Source organism: Plasmopara halstedii (genome assembly GCF_900000015.1).
Source record: "Plasmopara halstedii genome assembly, contig: Scaffold_322, whole genome shotgun sequence".
Taxonomy (NCBI): domain Eukaryota; phylum Oomycota; class Peronosporomycetes; order Peronosporales; family Peronosporaceae; genus Plasmopara; species Plasmopara halstedii.
This window is the reverse complement of record NW_020187243.1, coordinates 18,734-40,603: the sequence shown is the minus strand read 5'-3', so window position 1 is coordinate 40,603 and position 21,870 is coordinate 18,734. Positions and strand designations below refer to the sequence as shown.

The following is a 21,870-nucleotide window of genomic DNA, read 5'->3' as shown; positions in this document are numbered from 1 at the left end:
ATAGTACGGATCCAAGGGATTCCGTAGGATCGACGATTCACTTCGTGCGTTCAGCACTCTCGTGGTGTCCTTCAAGACAGCTTCATGCAGAAGCGATGACGAGTCCTCGTCCGGTCGTACAATGACCACTTCGACCAAATCGCCTGCCTTCAAGTGTCAAACTCTTCAAGGGAGATCTCGTCCAGCCCAAGAAGAGCATATACCACAGGCATAGCCTCGAGGCGGACGTCGCCATCTTCTTCCCCGTCATACCGTTGACGAGGATGTATAACTCTGCGCCATCGTCTACGGTAGACACACCCTGGTTCAGGGTCGACGCCCAATGTCTTGCAGCCAGCATACTGCCTCGCCGTCGCCACTGTACAGAGGTTCTATGTCTCGGTGAGACCAGCGTTAACACGCATTCCGCGTCGTCCGGCGTCACCCTCACTGTCCGCTCCTTTGGAGCTCCAATGATATCTACAACATTTAACGAAAAGCTGCTAACCCCGCAGTCTTCGATCAGTGGATAACGTGCCACTCCACACGCCTGAAGGGCCGTGCACATGATGCCTCGGACTCTGTTTGATCACGCCATTAATGACATGCACCGACTGCTTCGCAACGCGAGCAGCGCACGGTGGGTTACGTGCCACTCCACGATCATCCCGCGATCCACGCTTGGATCTCCTGTCCGATTCACCGTTGGTGTCTACCAGCTCGGACATTCCAATGTCCAGCACGTTGACTGTCTCGGTCTTGTGCTCTCGCCAATTGCGCTTTTGTCTCCTATCAGAGGTGGGCTCATGATTCGCCGAAGCTCCACCAGGAGACGTGCGCTTAGCGCCCAAGGTCTTTGACCTCCAATCAATCCATGGGTCATCGTGTTCCATCCATGCCATTCCAAGGATGAGGTCATACCTTGCATCTAAGTCTCAGACTAAACAGCATTCCACGCTATCAATGTCAAGGAACTTGACTTCGGTGTCCGCAGGGAAACGTCGGGACCGTGACACGCGTCTTCGTCGCTAGGCGAACAGTGACGACATCACTCAACCGCGCTTTCAGCGCCTTAGCATTTACAGCTGACTTCCTTCCATCGTGGAGCATCGAGCATAATTGCCCGACGCCCCGGAATCGATGAAGATCTTCCATGACTTCTCAAAGCCCTTTAAGGTCGCCTCCACGACCAGCAAGCACGGCTTACATACATGCTCCGTGTTCAAGAGCACGGGGCTCTACGAAGCTGGGCCCTGTTGACGTATGCTTCCCTAAGGCTCAACAGAGCTCAGTTCCTCCCCAGTACGTCGCCCCGCTCCTACTGGGTGGTGTCGTTTCCCCGCGACTAACCAGACTGGTTGGAAATGGGGCGATGGTTCGAAGAAACCCTACGCGCTTTGCGCAGGGGACAACCGTTTAAAGATGACGGGTGTCTCCACAAACAAAACACCGTCGTGCGTTTGTGTGCTGCCCGACAGCTCGGAGTTCTGCTTCTTCGTCCTCAGCATAGCTGAGATCCATGGGCATAGGCTCGCTCGACGAGCTGTTGGAGTGTGCAGTCCTACCAAGTCGTGCCGACTCGGTATTCAATGCCACATTCAACGCCTTTTTAACCAAAAACTGATGCACACGGAAGACTTCCATTCTGGCCACGCCAGTGTGGAGGCCTTCCATAAAGATGGTCACTGTGACAGCCTCTGGGAGGGGATCTGCTGCCATCCCGGCCATGAGAGTGCGCATCTCTGGACAGAGTCCACCAATTCCTTCTTGCCCTGTCTGGCGGCAAGGAAACGCGATCACACGCGATATGCCTGACGGCGAGAACACTCGTGAGAGCTGCAAATTTAACTCCACCCATGAGGGAAACGCAGCTTCGACCGAAGTGCCGCACGACGGTGTCCATTCTTGCGCTCGATCACCGAGTTTTGAGATGGCTAGCGCCACGCGCTGTTGCTCGGTCTGGAGCATGGCGGACCGATGGCCATCTCAACCTCTCTCGCTCAGAGCAGGAGATTCTCTCCATCCTTCCCTCGAAGATCTTAAGGCTCACCTTGAGCGGCTTAGGGCGCGGAGAATCATCCGTCACTGACGGTGGCGTTATAGACTCAAATGATACAGATATCTTCTGGTGCAGGTGCTCTGGCAGCGTGTTTTCGTAGCTTGAAAACGCCTCTAGACACGCACCAATTGCCTCGGGGCCCTGTTCTGCAAGGTGTTGCACGCCTCAGGACCAAGCAAGGACATCAGCTTGTTAAGCCCATCCTGCATGCCCTGGGGCAAAGAGGAAAATTGATCCATCCTCACAGAGGATCAGTCTAAACGACTCAGGTGTAGATTGATTACAAGTGTTATTCAGTGCAGCGATGCTGCCGTAGCTTTACGCTTTGATGAAGCAAAACTTAGGTCACCGACCATTCGTTCTATACTTAGAGCAAGTAAGAGTTTAGCGGATCGCAATCCGCTTACTTCAAGAGTAATTATTGCCTCAATCCAAGGCTTATTATCTCCTCTGTTTAAATCCAAAAATGTATTTATATATTTTTATCTGCGGCAAAGCCGCCTAATTTTAAATATGTAGATTCTCCTAAAAACATCTAAATACATGCATAACTACTGGCTACCCAGCCACATACCGTATTCTTATTTGGGTGCAGTCACACCATGCCCATCTCGTGTGACACCACCCCTGTTACCAGGGTACGTGTAATCCCGTTTCACCAACAGTCCATTCCCGAATGGCAGTGCGACGTCATTGACGCCTTTATTCATGCAAAGCACGTGGCAGGAATGATGCGTGAAAGCAAGTCTTCCAATTTAACACTAACGTTTAGTGTCCGGAAGCCGAACGGCAAGTGGCGTATCGCCCACGTTTTTTATAAGCTTATGGGTGCCACCATTCCGGCACAGACGCCAATTCCTTGAAAGGATGTTCTTCAGACAATATGGTTGGCTGTACAAAGTCCGGCGCACTCGACTTGGTTTATGGGTATTACCAATTGTTCATGAGAGCGAGTGATATTCCAAAAACAGCGGTGAGCACTCCGGGCGGGATGCTTTTTGGCTGGTGATGCCTCATGGGCTGTCAAATGCACCACTAAAATTAATCTTTCTGTGACGCAGTTGTTCAGGCTCCATTGTATGCACATACATACTCTGACGACATCTCAGTCCACAGTCGTGCAAAGTACGGAATGATAGATGAGGAAAACCACACCGTTCATCAAAGAGCGGTGTTCGAGTGCATGCAAACGAATAAGCTGTATGCTAATGTCGATAAGAGCATCTTCGGCGCGAAAATTCCCTTTTTAGGGGTGCATCATAGGGAAGCGTGGCCTCGAGCGAATGCCACCAAAGTTAAGGTCATTATGGACTGGCCAGGTCCAAAAAACTAAAAGGACTTGCGCAATTGGCTTGGCCTCGCTAACTACCTGCACAAGTGTAGTGCAAATTCTGCGGAAATGGCGCGGCCATTGTCTAATCTCTTTAAGAAGGTTAAGGAATGGTGTTGGGACACCAAGCAGCAAAGGCTTCTGACAGTTTCAGATACAGGCTTCTTCATGCACCAATACTGGCGTTGCCAAGCCCCAATCGTACTCTTAGTGTCGTCTGAGACGCTTCGAAAATTGCCGTTGACTGTGCACTGCTGCAAGCAGACGTCGGGGGGCGAGATCGAGTGATTGCGTTTGACTCTCGCCAGCTTAAAACTGCAGAGAGGAACTACCCAGTCCACAACAAGAATTTACCTGCGATAAAGTATGCACTTGTCAAACTCAGGGTGCACCTGCTTGGCTCAAAGTCTTTTGTAATCTACACTAATCATTCTTCTTTACGCACTGCGACTCAATCGCCTCACCTCTAGCACAGATTTGGCCAAGTGGCTCTCATTCTTTAAAGATTGTAACTTCGAGGGCGTTCGGCTATCCAGAAGCTGAACCAGCAACTGGTGCTGAGCACGGAGTGCACCAACCTCCGTTTCCAGCGGCGCAAGGAGCTCGGTGCTGGGGAACCAGCTGAGTATGTCAACAGCGGACCATCCGCAGACTGATGGTCAGACAGAGCGCGTGGATCGCGTCGTTGACGATGTTCTTTACAGCGTTCACGCTGAGACGCTGAAGCACTATGTTGTCACTCGAGGAGATAGCTCTGAACAATGCAGTGCATTCACCTACCGACCATACGCCGTTCTACGTGAGCGGATTTTATAATCCTAGCGTCCCGCTGACGCTGATATCCCATGGCTCAGGGCTTGATGGGGGAGGAATAGCCTAACTGCTAGCTGATGTCAGCCCCCTCACTGTGTGAACAGAAATCAGAGACGTCTTGGTTACTAGCCTGAGTGTCTTTTGACACGTTCGCGATGCGATGGCTGAAAGCTAAGACATGCAGAAGGAAAATGCAGACGGAAAAGGGAGAAGAGATGTTGAAAGCATTGAGGTCGAAGACCTGGTTTTGCTTCATGCTAAACTTCCTACATATGCAGTTTCTGCTATTTTTAAGACGAATCTGACCAAGCGAAGTCTTGCGTCTTCGCTGAACCTTTCGAGAGGGATGCGCACCCACCCGAGGTTTTATATGGGCTTGCTTAAGCCGTACCGCGATCCGGTGCAAATGAACGCGGAAGCGTTGGCACCGGGGCGGAATCCAAAAGGCGCATACACTTGAGCACTGCTCACAAGTGTTCAATGTGGTTTCCACATCTGACATTTTGTTCTCTGCACGACTATGGACGATTATTGTCAAGATAAGGTGGTACAAAGCCGCAATACGGCCTGAACAGCAGAAGAAAAAAATGACTGAACACCGCTGGTGCGTTAGACATTCCGTGTGGCATGACTAGCCACTCCCAGAGTATGTCGTCCTGAGTTATGACCGCAGAGATATGGATACCTCTGTTTCTCATCAGCAGTGAATGAAAACAAGCAACAAGGTCGAGTGCAGTAATTTAAGTGCAACCGGTGATGTTATTTGCATTTTATTAAATTTAGAATTCAGCGTTTGCACCGAAATCGTGGATGCCACAAGAATATTATAAGTATGCCCAATTTACAGATTGCTGATGGCCTTTGACTTAGAAAGTCGACGCCTTCTTAATATCAATTCTGTACCTTAACCGCTTCTTGCTTCGCGGGCAAACAAACCTTCAAAAACATCTCACCGCTTTTCATGATGATAGCCATTAATTTGTTGGTCACGATTTGACTTCGTTTGAGGCAAGGTCTAGCCGGGTCGGCTTAATGTGATTGTGAATACGCTTTTTGTCGCTCCAACTATAAACTTTCAAATTTACATAAATGGTCTCCTCGCGAAATAATAAGACGATGCGTATGTTTAGGGTCAAATGCAGCATGTGTTTGGGCTGCTAAAAGCTTTGGAAACTAATGTGTTTAAGGACTCAGATCTTGCTATATGAAAGCGTGCGATTATACGCCCCTACAATGCCTTATCCCACACGTTGCAGCAATACAGCACTGACTCACATGACCATCAACATATGGTGGTGCCGCACTGCGGAATCCCTAAATGCAGAATACTGCACAAGGAGCATTATACACCTCTAAGTGGCCAATTTCGGGAGTGAGACATGCAGCCTACGTGTTGCTGGATCATCGTGTATAATATAGAAAGCCCATGTATGCGCGCGTTCAAATTGTGTCAATAGGATGCGTTGGCACCTTTGGCCATACTGCCAGTTTGGGTAGAGTGCTGACAGTCCATCAGTATTGACCACATTTTCTTTCTTTCAAAAGACTTGTCCGGTAATAAGTGTATCGTGATCTTGATCGACCGTCTGAGCAATCTCATCTTGCTGCTCTCAGCAATAACGTAACCGGTGAAGATACAACCAAGCTGATCCTCGACAAAGTGTCTCGCAAACATGCTTTGCCTGTGATCAATGTATTGATAAAAATTCGGGCGTCAAAGCAAATTTTTCTAGTGATGAACGAGCTGTCCATTCTAATTTACTTGCTGATTACAGCCCGGCTACACTTTGCAGCAATATCAGCATATATTCCCGATAAGAAAGGGCGTCACGCGCCTAATATGTGACACTCCCGCAGAAAGCCAGACCAGATAGTTTGACGTAACACGTTAATGCAAGGGATAGACAAAACACTCACGACTTTCTCTATATAGCGGGGCAAATGCTCTCCACATTAAACAAGTCACGGTGAAAGCGAAAGGAAGTGATTGCTTATCTTCTTATTTCAAAGGAATGCAAACACGTCTCGTGTTCGGCTGAAGCCATACCCTGACTCTGCTTTAACGAGCCGGTCGGATATGATGATCTAATATACAGAGGATCAGTGTCTCCACTACCCACTGTAGCTAGGCTTCCATCTGCTCCAAACACAGTGACGTGGCTCCAAACCGTTGTGTGTGCCTTGCCAGGCAGCGTATTGGTAAAGTAAAAAAATATCTAATTTATGGATGATGTCACTATAATACGCACACTGAGACTTTCTGAGAGATTAACGTGCTGCCACAACCTCACAAAAGGCAACAGATGATGATTTCTTTTACGCAGGCACTGCTCGGTGAGCAAGGGATAAAACACATGACGTCGAGCGTTAGGTAAACCGACGGATAAACACGTGCTGTTTCCAGTACCGAGTGAAGCGAAATAGATAAACTCTAGAAATAAATTTAAGATTCCACATCAGAAAGATTGTTTTGGTGCCGTGGCCACTTACGACCATTATCGGTATTCATCTCCCTTGGAGAAAAGGCAGGGAAGTCCGTCACTGCGCGCTCCCCACTAGTCGGTGGTTGCTGACGTTGTCGTGGACGTGCACCTTGGTTGGCAGCTGCCGCAGCTGTCTTATGGACACAAATGAGTTGTAAAATGCAGAAACCCGCCGAAATTGGTTGTTACATCGACGTCCGCGTCATATTTTGTACTGTACAAAGTCAAGCATAAGACGACCTTCTAGACAAATGCTTCGTTTCAAAACATCTAGTTTATAAAACCTCTACGAGAGTGAGACGGCGTGATCTCCCTGGTCAGTGCGCAAACTAAGCTTGATACTCATCAGACTTTATTCATTTCACAGTGGCCTAGGTACATTTGTTTTGTGGAGAGTACGGCTTTTCCCCACGCTTCTGCTCCAAATACAGACTGTTGACCTTGATTATGACCGCCAATGAGCTGAAACAGAGCCGGCGGAGCAACCCTCTCGCGCTCGTCACGATCTTGCGTGAACGTAAAGCTCAGATGTAGATACATGTGGGAGATCCGAATTATCGCGTATAGCGATTTCTGACGGTTTAGAACTGTAAACAAGGCGTGAGGATTTGGGTAAGAGTCAGCGTAACTCTTACGCTTGCAGTATCCAAGCTGAGTACCTTAAGCCAGGTACAACTCGTTGTTAACGCTGAACATTGTTGTGAGTTCGACGGTGAAATGTCGAAACACTTCCCACCGAAGAAAAAGAGCACGAAACTCGAGTCTTGTCTAGCGGAGGGTTGGCGTAGTGAAGTAGTGAGCGCGATAATCGCAAGGATGTGTCTTCCAATTGAGGGCGGAGGCGGCTCATCGGGAGTTGAAGAGTCACTGGGACCGATTTCATCGAAGAACACATTGTCATTCTCAGTAAAATATCTCTTTTAACGTGTAGGTTATGATGACCGCACTTTTGGCTGTGCTCGTAAGGCTATTTTTTAGGAATCGGACTCTCGGTGCAAATAAGCTCGGAGGTAGGCATAGTACAGAGAGAGGAAAGTGAGCTTCAGACGACTTGATTTCTCTGGGAGCGGCTGCTTTTGCCCAATGTCTTTACACGACGAAATCAGTGCCTCAGTGTGGTGTGCAGCTTGTTAATTGAAATTGAACGGTGCAAGGGTTGTAATACTGTGTAGTTAAAGCTTACACATATGGAACTAGCCAAATATTCATTACGATTTAACTGCACGAAATTCACATTACACTTATAATAAATAGAAAGCACAAGAAAATGAAGATGGTGAAAAGAAAGGAGAAGTATGTGGTGGACGTAAGTTGTTAGCCGCATATACTAAATGTATGTACTTTTACCGCTGTGCGATATTAGCGCGAATTGCTTGATTGAACTTTTCTGTGCAAAGTACAAGTAATTGGTAGGACACATTAGATGTACATATAAAATAATGCTAAAAATGCTTTTTTACAATTGCTTTAGAACCAAACATTTGTCTTTTATTTTAGGGAGAATAAAAAAAATGCCGCAACTTTTGCCATATATAAAAAAATATCCCAACTTTTCAATTAAAAAAAATACCAGTACGTAAATTATCACCGGGGAGCCGTAATATTACACAACAGAAGATGTATTGTATTAGGAATGAATTAGCATAATTTACCAAAATTCCCCACATTAACAAAGTATACATTAATATGCTATAACCATTCAGTCTACAATGCCCTCCCCAAAGTGTACAAATGCAGCAAATGTGGCGAAAGTGGTCACAACAAAGGCAAGTGTCAAGTGAAACAGAGAGACTAAAGTGCTGATGTTATGCATCCAGTACGCTTACATATTCTTTCCTTGCATTCATTGTGCATCACATCGATGTAGTAACGACAAATAGCGTGAACTAAGTATCTACTTTATATTGCATAATATACATAAACTTTTTGCGTACAATGTCGAGTTCAATATTTGACTGTTTTTTCACAATTGTTATACTAACACTAAGTGACCTACAGGTACATACAGAACGAATGTTGTTAGAAATTCGAACATAGAACATGGGACATAAAACACAGGACATGGGTATGAGGACATAGGGACAAGGGACACAGGACATGGGACATGAGACACCAACAAACTACCTACCCATTAGGTTTGCAAGCGCTCTACCATCTGAGCTAATGTGGAACCTGGTTAGAAGTCACGTATTCTTTAATTTAGCTTTACTTGGTTAATAGTAAACTGAATGGTTATAGCATATTAATGAGTATACATTAATATGTATACTTTGTTATTTTGGGGTATTTTGTTTAATTATGCTAATTCATTCCTAATACAATACATCTTCTGTTGTGTAATATTACGGCTCCCGGTGATAATTTACGTGCTGGGTATTTTTTTATTTTTTGAAAAGTTGGGATATTTTTTTTATATATGGCAAAAGTTGCGGCATTTTTTTTTATCCTCCCTTTATTTTTGTAGTTACGGTAATGTGCAACCGCCTAATTGAAACTGCATAAATGAGAGCCAGGTCGTCAAGTTTGAAACCGTGGTGTTCTAGAACGAAGTATCTCTTCGAGATTTGATTCTTGTTTGTACAAACAGTGCATGGATGAGAATTTCTAGACAAAAGGCTTGTCTATCCCCCGGGCGTGCGAGCTACTAGTATTTCCTCATAACATATGTACGAATCAGCGCCACATGGTGACAAAAGAGTCAACAGAGGTATATAAGGGATCAGCTTGGAACGCGCTCGACATGTGAGCTTTTGTCACGTTCTCATCTCAGTTCGACTATTGCTTCGGGCTGGGCTATCAGCTGAAGTGACTACATTCTAGCACGTCTGGGGTATAAAGCAGTATCGTTGAGTTTCGTTTTGTAGATTCATTCGGACCAGCTATTGAGCGACACATGATAAAAAACGTTGCGACCACGTCCATTATGTAACTGGTCTAGTACAAGGAATGGTATTTCCATATGATCGCTCACCTTACCACAAGGGACCCTATCAATCTGCTGTGTCGTTAGATTCTTGAAGAACTTAAGCAGATTGATCAAGTAGTAGATCCATTCAGCTTGTATTTCGACGAGATTCGCACTGCCCGCATTATTGCAACCAGGGATGGCTATCATATCGAATTCTCTTCTTTCGAATATCTCCGTCTTTACAAGAATCTAAATTTTAGCGCTTCTGCTATAGTGTGTGCCAGTGACAGAAGCTTTTGAGGTATTGCGTCAAAGCTCAAGAGGGCAGCCGCTGAAGTGGTACCGAGTGATTTGCAGAAAAGGGCGGACTTTTTTGTCTGAATGTTTGAGCGGTGAGCGGCGTCTACCGCCATCTATCTTTTTTGGGGCAAGCCAAAGTTTTGTTTGTCGTCGTTTGTACGTAGAGCTTTATATTCCGGCAAAAAATCACAGAAATCATTAGATTGAGAATGATCTGGCAAGAGGTGAGATCAAAAATTCGGAGTGTGGTCACTTTTTTAGCCCTGCTGACGCAATGTTGAAGTTCATCCATGTACTCGCTTGTTCATATTGAGTGTGTCTAGCAGGGGCATCAAGTCGGACTTTTAATTTCGAGGAATCGACACAATCGACTAGTTTATACTAGATCTTGGACTTTAAGACAAAGAAAATACGATGATACGAAAACGCAATAACAGGTAGCTCTATTAAGCATGTATGTCTTTTAAAATCAGAGTAGAATTATATTTTGACGAGGAAGTTATGATTGCACAGCTCTTTAGACTCATTCAAGGCTTATTGGTAATTTCTCAAATGCATCTGTGCGGTCTTAATATAGTTATGTGGTAAAGACCAAGGTTAAAGGTTGTGAGTTCCGATCATTTTAGCATTTCTTGACATTTTGTTGTTGTTGGATTTTGTGATAAACTCGATGTCTTAGAAATTCAGGGGGACGCGAAGAGTCAACGAGTAAGTTCATGCTAGTGATACGTTACTTGATACACCATTTGACAGAGTCAGCAATGTATTCATGTGTAATTAAGTAGGATTTTCTTCTTCGTCAGGATGTAATTAAAAACGTTTGTACAGGGCCACTTGTAGAAACCAGTCGATTCATGCGCTCGCAATCATTCCATAATCACTTGATTGTCTACCTATGACCTTAGCTTTCCAAAAAGTGCGTAGTATTTTTCCCAACAGAGGTCGAAATGTCGACAATGCATTGAAATCTTCACTAACCATAAGTCATGTGCACAAGACTATTGTACTACCTCTGTAGGGTGCGCCACTTTATAATTGAGTTCTTCTCTCAAATGTTGTCAGACCGGAAGCAATCACACTCTTTCGTATATACAAAGATCACTGATTGTTCACACTTCTATGTAGTCTTGTCGCTTCAAGTGATTGTCTCATAGCTTGATAGAAAGAGTGGACACTGTAATCGGGATGATTCGATAAAAATCGCCACGGAATCGAAATCAGCAAGCGTTCGGACGAAAGTGTTCCAAGTAGTCTACCATTTTTCAAGTAGCTCTGGAATACACAAGCCGACGCAATGAGTGGACACGATACTGCTGTGACGGTGGCCAAGGTGCTGACTATAATTACTACTCTCATGCTCCGTGTTGCGCTCTTACCAGACTTTAATCGTTGGCGCAAGAACCGAAACACGGGCGAGATGTCTGTGATGCCGTGTGTTCTTCTTTACACGAACTGTTACGTGGTAATGTTCTACGCGTATGCCATTAACGACATCTTCCCGTTACTATTTGTGGTTGTCATTGGTGTCATCGCGGGAGCGATTTTGGCTTATTTCTTTTACAGATGGACGGACTACAAACGTGAAACCATGAGAATCCTCATTGGATCTTTCGTCGTCTGTGGGATCATGACAATCTATAGTGTTCTCGCGCTGTCGGGTCAAACGGGTCAAACTCATGACGCCATTGAAACGACAATGGGCTATATATCTGCTACAACAACAATTCTCATGTACGCATCACCGATGGCTACGATCATTAACGTTATTCGAACCAAGACCGCTTCCTCGATGCCATTCACAATGGGTGTCGTCGTAGTCTGCAACAGTGTGTGTTGGATATTCTACACAATTTTGGTGTACAATCCCTTCATCCTGATCCCAAACATATGTGGTTTTACGCTTGGCTTCATCCAACTAGTACTTACATTTATTTATCCAAGTGCTACGCTAAAGATAGAGGGAGACAACTCTGCTGATGTGTCTACACTCTCTGTTGCGGTGCTTCCTATCGACTATGACCACAGTATGCATTTCAGCTCAAAAAAATTACCACAGAATGCAAGTCCAAGTTATGCTGCAATGCGCTCCCCCCTTCCAGATACGACAAAGTTGTGGGGTCAATCGACCTGCAGCGATGATTGATATTGAGTGTATTCGACGACTTACGTACCTTTTACTGTACTCCGGGATCCAAGCTCATATACAAACTTCAAATCAGGTTGTATGAGCCGGTTTCGTTCGCGTGAATGAAGAAAATTATGTCTTTCTACAGAAGAGACTTGCATCTTTATTGACCACCTCTTGTCAATCTTGCAATTTATTTTTTCTACGTCATTGCATTGCATCAGAATTATCCGAGATTCGATCAGCTTTCGGGCTCATCGGAACAGCTAAGTTGGCCTGACAAGGTATTAAATGAAGAAAATAACTGTCCCACTGACATTGACAACTTCAATTAATAAAATTGTTCAGCTTGATATATTTAGTGCATTTGATTTTAGAATTGCTTTAAGAATATGTCGTATTTGTAAATAGTTTAACTCGACAGGAAACTCCACCTATAATAGCGGGCATCACTTACAAGTGCACATGATCTCGCATCAAATTAGTATCGTGCTTGTCTCGTGATTGCCATCATACTCAATTAGGAACAATTATATAATTGCTGTAAATTTGAGATTATTCTCTTATGTGAAAATTTGCGACTTTTAAATTAATACCAGGCTGATATTGGCTAAAATTGCTATTGGTAAAAAAACTCATACATGTTGAGTACAAAAAAAATGTCTTCAGTGATTTAACCATGATGTATTTGGAGAAATGAAGAGAATTGAGCATCCTGCTAGTTTGAAAGATCAAGACAATCATGTTCCATCATCCTTTTAACTCTCACTCTGCAGACCATATTTATCTCAACCGCCGTCGTCAGTTCACTGTTGGCTCAAATCTGCCATCGTACCCAACAAAGCGATCGTAATTTCTTACCCTTGTAATGGACAGCCCCGAGATTGCTGTAAACGTCTTTAAATGGCTGACTATTGTTACGGCTCTGATGGTACGAGTATCACTACTTCCAGATTTCCGACGCATGCATCAGAACCACAGTACTGGTGACATGTCCGTGATGCCATGTCTCCTGCTTTTAACAAATTGCTACGCTGTCATGATGTACGCTTTAGTCATCAACAATATCTTCCCGCTTTTTGTGGTATCGATTTTGGGATGCATTACTGGACTTGTTTTTAATATTTTCTTTTATCGATGGTCGATCGAAAAACGTTTCGTTCTGTGTGCGTTCATTGGATCATTTGCTGTTTGTATGAGCGTGACAGTTTATTGCATTCTCGCCTTAAACGGATACACGGGCCAGTCTCGCGCGGCAGTAAGTACAACGCTGGGCTTCGTTACCATTGGCACAACTATCGGAATGTATGTATCACCGCTGGCTACCATCGCTAGGGTACTTCGGACCAAAACAGCATCGTCAATGCCATTTACAATGGGAGTCGTTAATGTAGCCAACAGTGTTTGCTGGGGTGTCTATGCCGCTTTAATCGATGATATGTTCATTTTTGGACCAAATGTCGTTGGGTTTGTACTGGGATGCATTCAAATAGTACTGACGCTTCTCTATGGAACAAAGATCTCGAACTTACCCGAACGTGTAAATGATTCTTGTAATTCTGGTGGTCTTTCTGAAACAGCAAAATAGCCTTGTTTGTACTTCGCGAGCTATTTTGTGTGTTAAATATACTTTGTCATTGACGACACATTTGACATTATGGCAGAACATTTTATGTATTGTACTCACCGCATGTAGATTTTATCAAAAAATGACGAAATATTCCATGTTTTTAGGCTCTCCCAAATTTATCTTCGAGTAGCAAAAACGACAGGTTCCTCTAGTATCGATAGGTGACAGACGGTGCAGTATGACATGCATTCTACAATGTATCTATTTTATAGCTGCCTTTCTTTTCTTAAGATCCCTTTTTTTCGGAGTTCCACAATCTTCAGTAATATCGAAAGCCCAGCACTTATGAAATTCATACTTATATCAAGTGTAATGCTTCCAATCGACTGAGAGTAATTGTTTACAATTGTACAGTGTTGTGATTGATACAATTGCTACTGGCCCCCTTTTGGACAACTTGTTAATTTTCAAATATTCTGCGCTTATGACCTGAGTATTCTGCTGCTTATCAAGCAAATTTTGCTAGCCGAAACGAATATTGATGACGTCATTGCTTGCGAATGGATAGATTGACGATCCGTTGCTCGAGATGCTTTGGCTTAAGTCAAATCGCAAATGACATGCATCGCCAAAATTAGCACAATAAGTTCAACAATTTGATGTTGTGTAACGTGGTTGCCGTAACCTGCTCACAAAGAACTTTGATTCAATGACTCAACGCTAACAGATGCATAGAGATTTGGTTCGTAGGTTTCATCCCATATACCCTAAAAGTTAGTAGGTCTTGTTCGCTCTTCTGATTCATGAGTGATGTTTATTCAAATTTAGATTATACCAAATGCTTTGTCAAGTCCTAGCTTGGCTAACTATTCGCGCAAATATAATGCGAATCTTGCTAACATATCACGGCTTTTCATCAATATCTGAGAAGAATTCCGATGATGCCGAGCGCGGCAAAAGAGGCATACGTCAAGTCGGCGCGCAAAACCTTCATTTGAGCCCTGAGTGTGACGCTTTAGGATCCGGAGCAGCCATTTCATGTGCTTCAGCCTTACCAAAGACTGTGTTTTACTCCAGATACATTCCACAGTGCATGAATGTAACGGGGTTACACGTACCCTTGTATAAAACGGGCGGGTACAAGATTGTGCGACCGTACATAGGAGTAAATTACACAAGTTGGTGTAATCACACAGTGGTGTGGCTACACCGTAACAAGAAGTAGGATATCCAGTAGTAATGCATATTACTATATTAATTAAAGTTTACTGTATTAACTAGGTATTACTATACTAGTTCGGAAAACATAGTGTTTCAGATATTGGCAGCTCTACCACAACTAAAAATATTAAATACAGCTTCGTTTTTGAGCTGAAGTGTTCGTTTGCCTTGGGCAGGCTTTGATACTTAGAAGTAGCGAATCGCGATCCGCTACCCTTGTACTGCTTCTGGAAAGAACTTAAGGTCGGTGAACTTAGCTAAGCTTCCTCTAAGCAAAAATCTACGGCAACCCCGCTGCGCTTGGTAGCACTCGTAGTCAAACTACGCCTGAGTCGTGACGACTGATTGTCTGTGAGGATGGAGGAATTCTTAAATTCAACCCAGGGTATGCAGGACGCTTTAAAAGCTGATGTTCTGCTGGGCCCTGAGGACATGGAGCACCTCGTTGCGCACGGGCCCGAGGCCATAAGCGCACGCCAAGAGATCTTTCAAGTTATAAAAAGCTATGGTATAGCACTTACAGCAGAAGCTCTCAGCGGCAACTGCCTCTGTGATGCCACCATCGGCAAAAGATGATTCCATCGGACCCAGGCCGCTCATGGTGAGCGTTCAGACCTTCGAGGGTAAGGATGGAGGAATTTCCTGCTCTGGGGTGAAGATGGCTATGGCATTCGCCATGCTTCAAAATGAGCGACAGCGCGTTGCGCTAGCTAGCTCCAAGCTCGAGGGCCTAGCGCGAGAATGAGCATCAACGTGCGGTGCTTCGGTTGAAGCTGCGTTCCCCTCCTGGAAGGAGCCGAAGTGTCAGCTTCTGCGAGTGTTCTCTCTGCCTAATCAGACATATAGCGGGAGTTTGTGTTTCCATGCGTTCCGATAGGACATGAAGGAGTTAGTGGACTTTGTCCAACAGCTGAGAGCTCTCATTGCCGGAATGGCAACAATTTCTCTCCCCGAGGCGGTCGCAGTAACCGTCTCTATGGAGGGCTTCCACGCTGGCGTGGCCAGAATGGAAGTCTTCCGTGTGCATCCGTCTTCCTTAAGAATCGGCGAACGTGGCATTGCATACCGAACTCAACTTCAAGTCGGCACGATTGGTTGAAATGCACACACTCAGAGCTCGTCGAGCGGGCCTGAGCACATAGATCTCAGCTATGCTGAGAACAAGGAGGGAGAGCTCCGGGCTCTTTCTCCCTAAACACCCGACGGTGTTTTGTCGTTGGAGACACGTCACTTTCAGACTAATTGTCCCCTGGGCAAGGCGCGTAAAGGTTCGTCAAACCGAAGTTCCGCTTCTAACTGGTATTGTTTGTCGCGGGGGAACGAGGAAATCTAGTAGGCGCGGGGCGCCCTACTAGGAAAGGGTTGTGCCTCAAAGAGGTGGAGGCCAGCAGGGTCTAGCCCCTAAAAGCTCTGTAGCTCCATGCACTTGAACACGGAACGTGTATGCAAGCCGGGCTTGCTGGTTTTAAAGGCGACCGTGAAGAGCTTTGAGAAGCCATGGGGATTTTATCAATTCTGGGGGCTCGGACAATTATGCTAGACACTCCACGATCGAAGGAAATCAGCAGTATGCCGAGGCGCTGAAGGCACGGTTAAGTGACACCGACACTGTTTGCTTAGCGACGGGGACTTGTGTCACTGTGTCGAGGGTCCCTGTGGACCTCGGTTTCAAGTTTTTGACTTTGATAACGTGGGACGCTGCTTACTCTTAGACTTGGATGCAAGGTATGGCCTTATGCTTGGTATGGCATGGTTGATACACCATGATTCATGGATTGATTGGAGGTCGAAGACTGTGGGCACTACGCTCACGGCCCCTGGCGGAGCTTTGGTGCGTCATGAATCCACCTTTGCCAAGAAATGGAAGCGCTATTGTCGCGGGCACTGGATCGGGAAGGTTAATGCGCTGGATATCGGAGTATCCGAATTGGCCAGGAGTCCCAAGAGTGACTCGAGAGCTGAATGTGGTGTGGCACGTAACCCACTGTGCGCTGCTCAAATATTGGAGCGGTCGCTGCATGCCAAGAGTGGCATGGTCAGCCAAGGGCCGAGGCATCAAGGGCGAGGCCCTTGTAATGAACATGGAGTGGAACGTAACCCACTGAGCACTGCTCACGTTACGAAGCAGTAGCTGCATGCCATGAGTGGCATGGTCAGACAAGGTCCGAGGCATATTGGGCAAGGCTCTTTTGATGCGCGTGGAGTGGCACTAATTCCTAAAACGACGACCGCAGAAATAGCAGCTCATAGTCGGATGTTGTTAATAACATCAAGGCTCCGATGGAGCAGGGAGTGGGGACACTGGATGACGCCGAGTGCGTGTTCCCACTGGTCTTGATAAGACGTAAATCCTCTGTGGAGAGACAACGGCGATGCCGCATGTTATCTACAAGACGCAGGGAGTCGACCCTGACCCAGGTTCGTAGACGTAGCGTACGGCTATATACCCTTGTCAACGATATGACGGGAGAGACGACGGTTACGTCACCCACGACGCTATTCCCGCGGTGGATGCTCTTCTTGAGCTGGATGAGATGTTCTTCAAAAATTTAGCGGTGCCTTGAAGACAGGCAATTAGCCGAGGTGGTCATTATAAGACCAAACGAGGAGATCAATTCGTCGTCGCTTCTGGATGAAGCTATCCTGGAGGACACTAAGAGGGTGCTGAACGCGCGAAGTGTATCGTTGGTCAAGAAGGATCCCTCGGACCCGTACTATCCTTTGGTAAAGGTGTTCCAGACGTCGTCCCCAATGACCCGACGTCGATATTACCCCGGACCGTGATGTGCGTCATGAGATTGACCTGGTTCTTGGCACCAAATACTGCGTAACACGCCAATGGCCCTGCTCAAAGAGCAGTGTGACGTCACTGACGCCTTTTTCCGTACAAAGCACGACGCTTGAATGGTGCGTTAGAGCAAGTCTCCCCATTCGACACTTAAGTTTTGTGTCCGAAAGTCGAACAGCAAATGGCGTAGCGTTCAAGCTTACAATAAGCTAAACGTTGCCACCATTCCGACACAGTCGTCTATTCCTCGCAAAGATGTTCCCCAGAACAATATGGCTGGCTGTACAAAGGACAGCGCACTCGACTTGGTCGATGGGTATAACCAAGTGCTCATGAGAGCGAGTAATATTCCGCTGACAGCGGTAAGTACTCAAATCTGGATACTCTGGGAGTGGCTGGTGATGCCCCAAGGACTGTCAGATGTACCAGCAGCATGTAATCTTCTTGTGACGCAATTACGTAGGCTCCATAGGGCGTATGCACTGACATGCGTTGACGACACCTTCGTCCACAGTCGTGCGGGGCACGGGAGGGCAGATGGGAAAAACCGCATCATCCTTCTGAGAGAGGTGCTCGAGTGCATGCGCACGAACAAGCTGTATGCTAATGCCGACAAGTGCATCTTCGGTCCCGAAGAAAGCTCATTTTAGTGATCCTCATTCCAAAGAGCCAAAAGGACGTGCGCAAATGGCTTGGCCTCGCCAACTACTTGCACAAGTATAGCGCAGGTTATGCTAAATGGCACGGCCATTGCCTAATCTCATCAAGAAAGATAAGGAATGGTGGTGGGACACCAAGCATCGAGAGTCTTTTGACAGGGTTAAAGGCAGCCTCCTTCATGCACTAGTACTGAAGTTGCCAGACACCGATCGTCCTTTTAGTGTCGTCTGTGACGCTTCGGACTTTGCCATCGGCTGTGCACTGCTGCATGCAGACGCTGAGGGGCAAGATCGGGTGATCGCGTTCGACTCTCTCCAGCTAAAGGCTGCAGTGAAGAACTACCCAGTCCGCGACAGGGGATTACATGAGATAAAGTATGCACTTGTCGAGTTCAGGGTGCACCTGCTAGGCACAAAGCCGTTCGAGATCCACATAGATCATGTGACATTACGCACTGCGACTCGCACGATAGGTGTCTCTCCTTCTTTAGAGAATATAACTTGAAGATAAAGTATAAGCCAGAAAATCAGAATGCTTTGGCTGATGCGTTGTTACGCAGACCGGATTATGAGCTTGCTCATCTCACGACGGTGACGTCGTCAGCGACGAATTCAATCCGCGCCGCATTCGCGGGTGATATATGTGTGCTACACAATTTCTTGTCCGTTTTTGCAAACCCTTGCTACAGGCTCTTGGGAGCAAGGGGTTTGCAAATATGAACAAGGCGCGATTGCGCGCACGGCTAAACCGATATTCGTTGAATAACGGGTTGCTGTATTATAGCACCGATTCAACGGACACGCCACAAATTATGGTTCTCCGCGATGAGGATTTGAAATACAGTATCTTCTATGAGCCCCCACGACACCCCACGCAGTGATCATCTCGGTCGTGAGAAGACGTACAGTTCGGTGAGTTGCCACTATTGGTACCCCAAGCTGTCCAAATGCACGAGCACATATATGCGCACGTGAAAGACGTTGCAGAAGGTGAATCCCTTCTGAATGCGTCGGCGCCGCTGGCCAGCTTACCGGTACCCTCCGAGTATTGACAGTCAATGAGTATGGAGTTTGTGTTTGGCCTGCCGAATGACTCGGCGGTCAACACGGGTGTGGTGGTCTGTGCTGATACCGGACATCATCGACGGTGTGAGTACGGCCACGCTATCTGTCAATCGTGTCTTCTGACAACATGGACCCCTGGGGTCGATTGTCAATAATAGGGACCCAAGCTTCGCTGGGAAGTTTTGCTCTACAATCTTCAGGGTGCTGGGCACCCAGTTGACTATGACAACAGCGGACCTTCCGCAGACTGATGGTCAGAGTGACCCCGCAAATCGCGTCGTTGAAGATGTTTTTCGCCGCGTTTGCGCTGAGAAGCCGAAGCGCTATTGCGTTATGTTGCCACTCGATAAATTTGCTCTCAAACAGTGCAGTGCATTCGTGTATCAGCTATACACCGTTCTACGTAAACGGGCTTGTTAATTATCGGGTCCCGCTGACGCCGCCATCTACTTAGTCGTGCCCCCAGCCACAACACAAGCTGAACTTGATCAGCGGAAATCTCTTTGAGCTCGCGTTTTGGTACCACAAGAAAGCTCAATGGATCGGTACAGCGCTCAACTTCGAGCTTAAAAAGGCGGCGCTCCTGTACCCACAATGCGGACTATTCCTGTGGTGCTCGACTCTGGCGAAACCGCTGCAGATGATGAGGAGCTCTTTATGCGGTGCGTGCAGCGGTACTAGACACTTCACTCGCTGTCCATCTTACAGCGAAAACACAAGGAAGTGGACGTGCGCGTTGTAATTCATCTTATATTTAACTTTCCCAAGCTCAAGGTGCAACGCCGACTTCCTACGCATCGTCGCCCTGCGACTTATGAAACAATCCATAACGCTCCCGCGAGCTCGGTGGTTTCTCACAGGGGTGAGTGTATGGTATCTCCGCCACTTCACAAGACATTGAAAAACCCCGTCGACGACGTCGACCCACAAGGCGTTTCACGTGGTAGTGGACGACACCATTCTCATCGAGAAGAGTTAAAACTTTGAACAATTATACCGTATTGCATTTGACACGTTTGTATTAATGTATATGAGTAAAAGATACCAGTTCACTTTTGGATTTTGACTGACCGTTTGCCTGCAAATTGTTAGCGGTTGATGTACCATGTCTGGTACGGAGCACTTCGAACAAAAAAGTCAGCACTTCGAACAAAAAAGTCACCAAAATTTTGCTGTATAGCGCAGACGTGTCTCTCTGACACAATGGCTACCGTTGGCGGAACACATTGTTTAGGAGCAGTTTGATTATAATTTCATGGGTCACATTGTTGAGGATAGTAGCGAGATACGCCGTCGTGCTCAAAAGATTTTAAAGTCTACAATACCGAGGCTATCACTCAAAAAGGTATCATGTGCCTTGGTTGATATTCTGTATGTAAGGATCTCATCGTACTCATGCAGATCAGTGCTGCAATAAAACAAACCACGGGATAAGGAATGGGGCAGGTATGCGAACGGGTGCTTTGATAAAACATCATCTGAGTCTCAGACTCCTTCCTTTCCAAAGATCCTAGCAGTGCAACATATGTTGCGTTCAGCCTGGACGTATCGCCTTGTCAAATGGAGACGATTCTATTATGATAAGCAACAAACAATAAACTGGGTGACGCAAAAGCGCATTTGCTCCCACATTATAATGACATAATTGATGCCTTCCCATATAGTTACAAAAGAAACACATGTTGCCATTCTTCGGGAGAGATTTGGTGGAGACGTTATGATCTGTACAGAAGAAAACGGCTTGGGGTCAACCAGGTGCACTTTGAACCTGACTAGGGTACGACTTGCTGCAAGTAACTTCTAGTTACGAATAAAGTATTTTTATAGTAAGTGTAAGCCGGCAGAACGCGATCACGCGCTCAGTTATCTACTTGAAATAAAGCACAGTCTTTCAGAAAGGCTGAAGTGTCATTAATGACATGAATTGACCGATGTTGATTTGTACGAGCCAAAATGGGGCTGCCCGTGGCTTTTTCACTGTTTGAAGGCCGCCTGTTCTGCCACACCTCATTACAATTCGACAGTCTCAAAAAAAAGATTGATGAGAGGTGGTGCTGTCTGTGTCAGTATAATTTATGCTACATTTGTGCAAGTAGTTGGCCGGGCCAAGCCACCTTTTGAAAATTATGTAGTTAGAGACGCTGGTCAAGCTACAATAGCATTTATTCTTGTGGGATTTGCCCTTAGGCCTTGATTCCCACAGTATGACATCACTTGAGCGCTTGTCGCGTGTATTGAATGTGGTTCTCCACATCGAGTTAACCGTGCTCTGTGTATTATGGACGAGTCTATTTTTACCCAGTCTTGTTGAGGTTTGAACAGCTGCATCACCAGAATATTGAGCGTCGCTGGCGCGTTTGACGGTCCCTGTGGCATAACCAGCGCATCGCAAAGAAGTTGATTGTTTTTGAAAAGCAATTGATGATATCCATCAACCTGGTTCATAGCTCCAAACAAGATACAACCGGCCATGCTGTTTTGCAGCACATCCTTTCAAGAAATGCAGCTTTTGTCGGAATAGTGGCTGCATTGAGTTTGATATATACATGCACGATTCGTCATTTGCCGTT

The 21,870-nt window shown here is 46.1% G+C and overlaps 4 protein-coding genes across 4 annotated transcripts; 3 read left to right on the top strand and 1 right to left on the bottom strand.

The window, feature by feature from the left end:
- Positions 1-11,166: 11,166 nt before the first annotated feature.
- PHALS_08156 (3-like protein) lies at positions 11,167-12,015 on the top strand (the record flags this gene model as incomplete). Its single annotated transcript, XM_024723454.1, has 1 exon — positions 11,167-12,015. The coding sequence occupies one exon, from the start codon at positions 11,167-11,169 to the stop codon at positions 12,013-12,015; it is 849 nt and encodes a 282-aa protein (XP_024574429.1).
- Position 12,016: 1 nt separating this feature from the next.
- On the bottom strand, positions 12,017-12,306 carry PHALS_15284 (uncharacterized protein). Its single transcript, XM_024723453.2, has one exon. The coding sequence runs from the start codon at positions 12,216-12,218 to the stop codon at positions 12,036-12,038; it is 183 nt and encodes a 60-aa protein (XP_024574428.1). The 5' UTR covers positions 12,219-12,306; the 3' UTR covers positions 12,017-12,035.
- A 559-nt stretch (positions 12,307-12,865) lies between these two features.
- PHALS_08155 (hypothetical protein L917_02827) lies at positions 12,866-13,585 on the top strand (the record flags this gene model as incomplete). Its single annotated transcript, XM_024723452.1, has 1 exon — positions 12,866-13,585. The coding sequence occupies one exon, from the start codon at positions 12,866-12,868 to the stop codon at positions 13,583-13,585; it is 720 nt and encodes a 239-aa protein (XP_024574427.1).
- Positions 13,586-14,450: 865 nt separating this feature from the next.
- PHALS_08154 (uncharacterized protein) lies at positions 14,451-14,664 on the top strand (the record flags this gene model as incomplete). Its single annotated transcript, XM_024723451.1, has 2 exons — positions 14,451-14,540; positions 14,587-14,664. 2 exons carry the CDS (start codon positions 14,451-14,453, stop codon positions 14,662-14,664), a joined length of 168 nt encoding a protein of 55 aa, XP_024574426.1.
- Positions 14,665-21,870: the final 7,206 nt, after the last annotated feature.

Bases quoted from the DNA above. Each gene is read 5' to 3' on its own strand.
- PHALS_15284 (XM_024723453.2), bottom strand. From the start codon at position 12,218: ATGCAATGCAATGACGTAGAAAAAATAAATTGCAAGATTGACAAGAGG.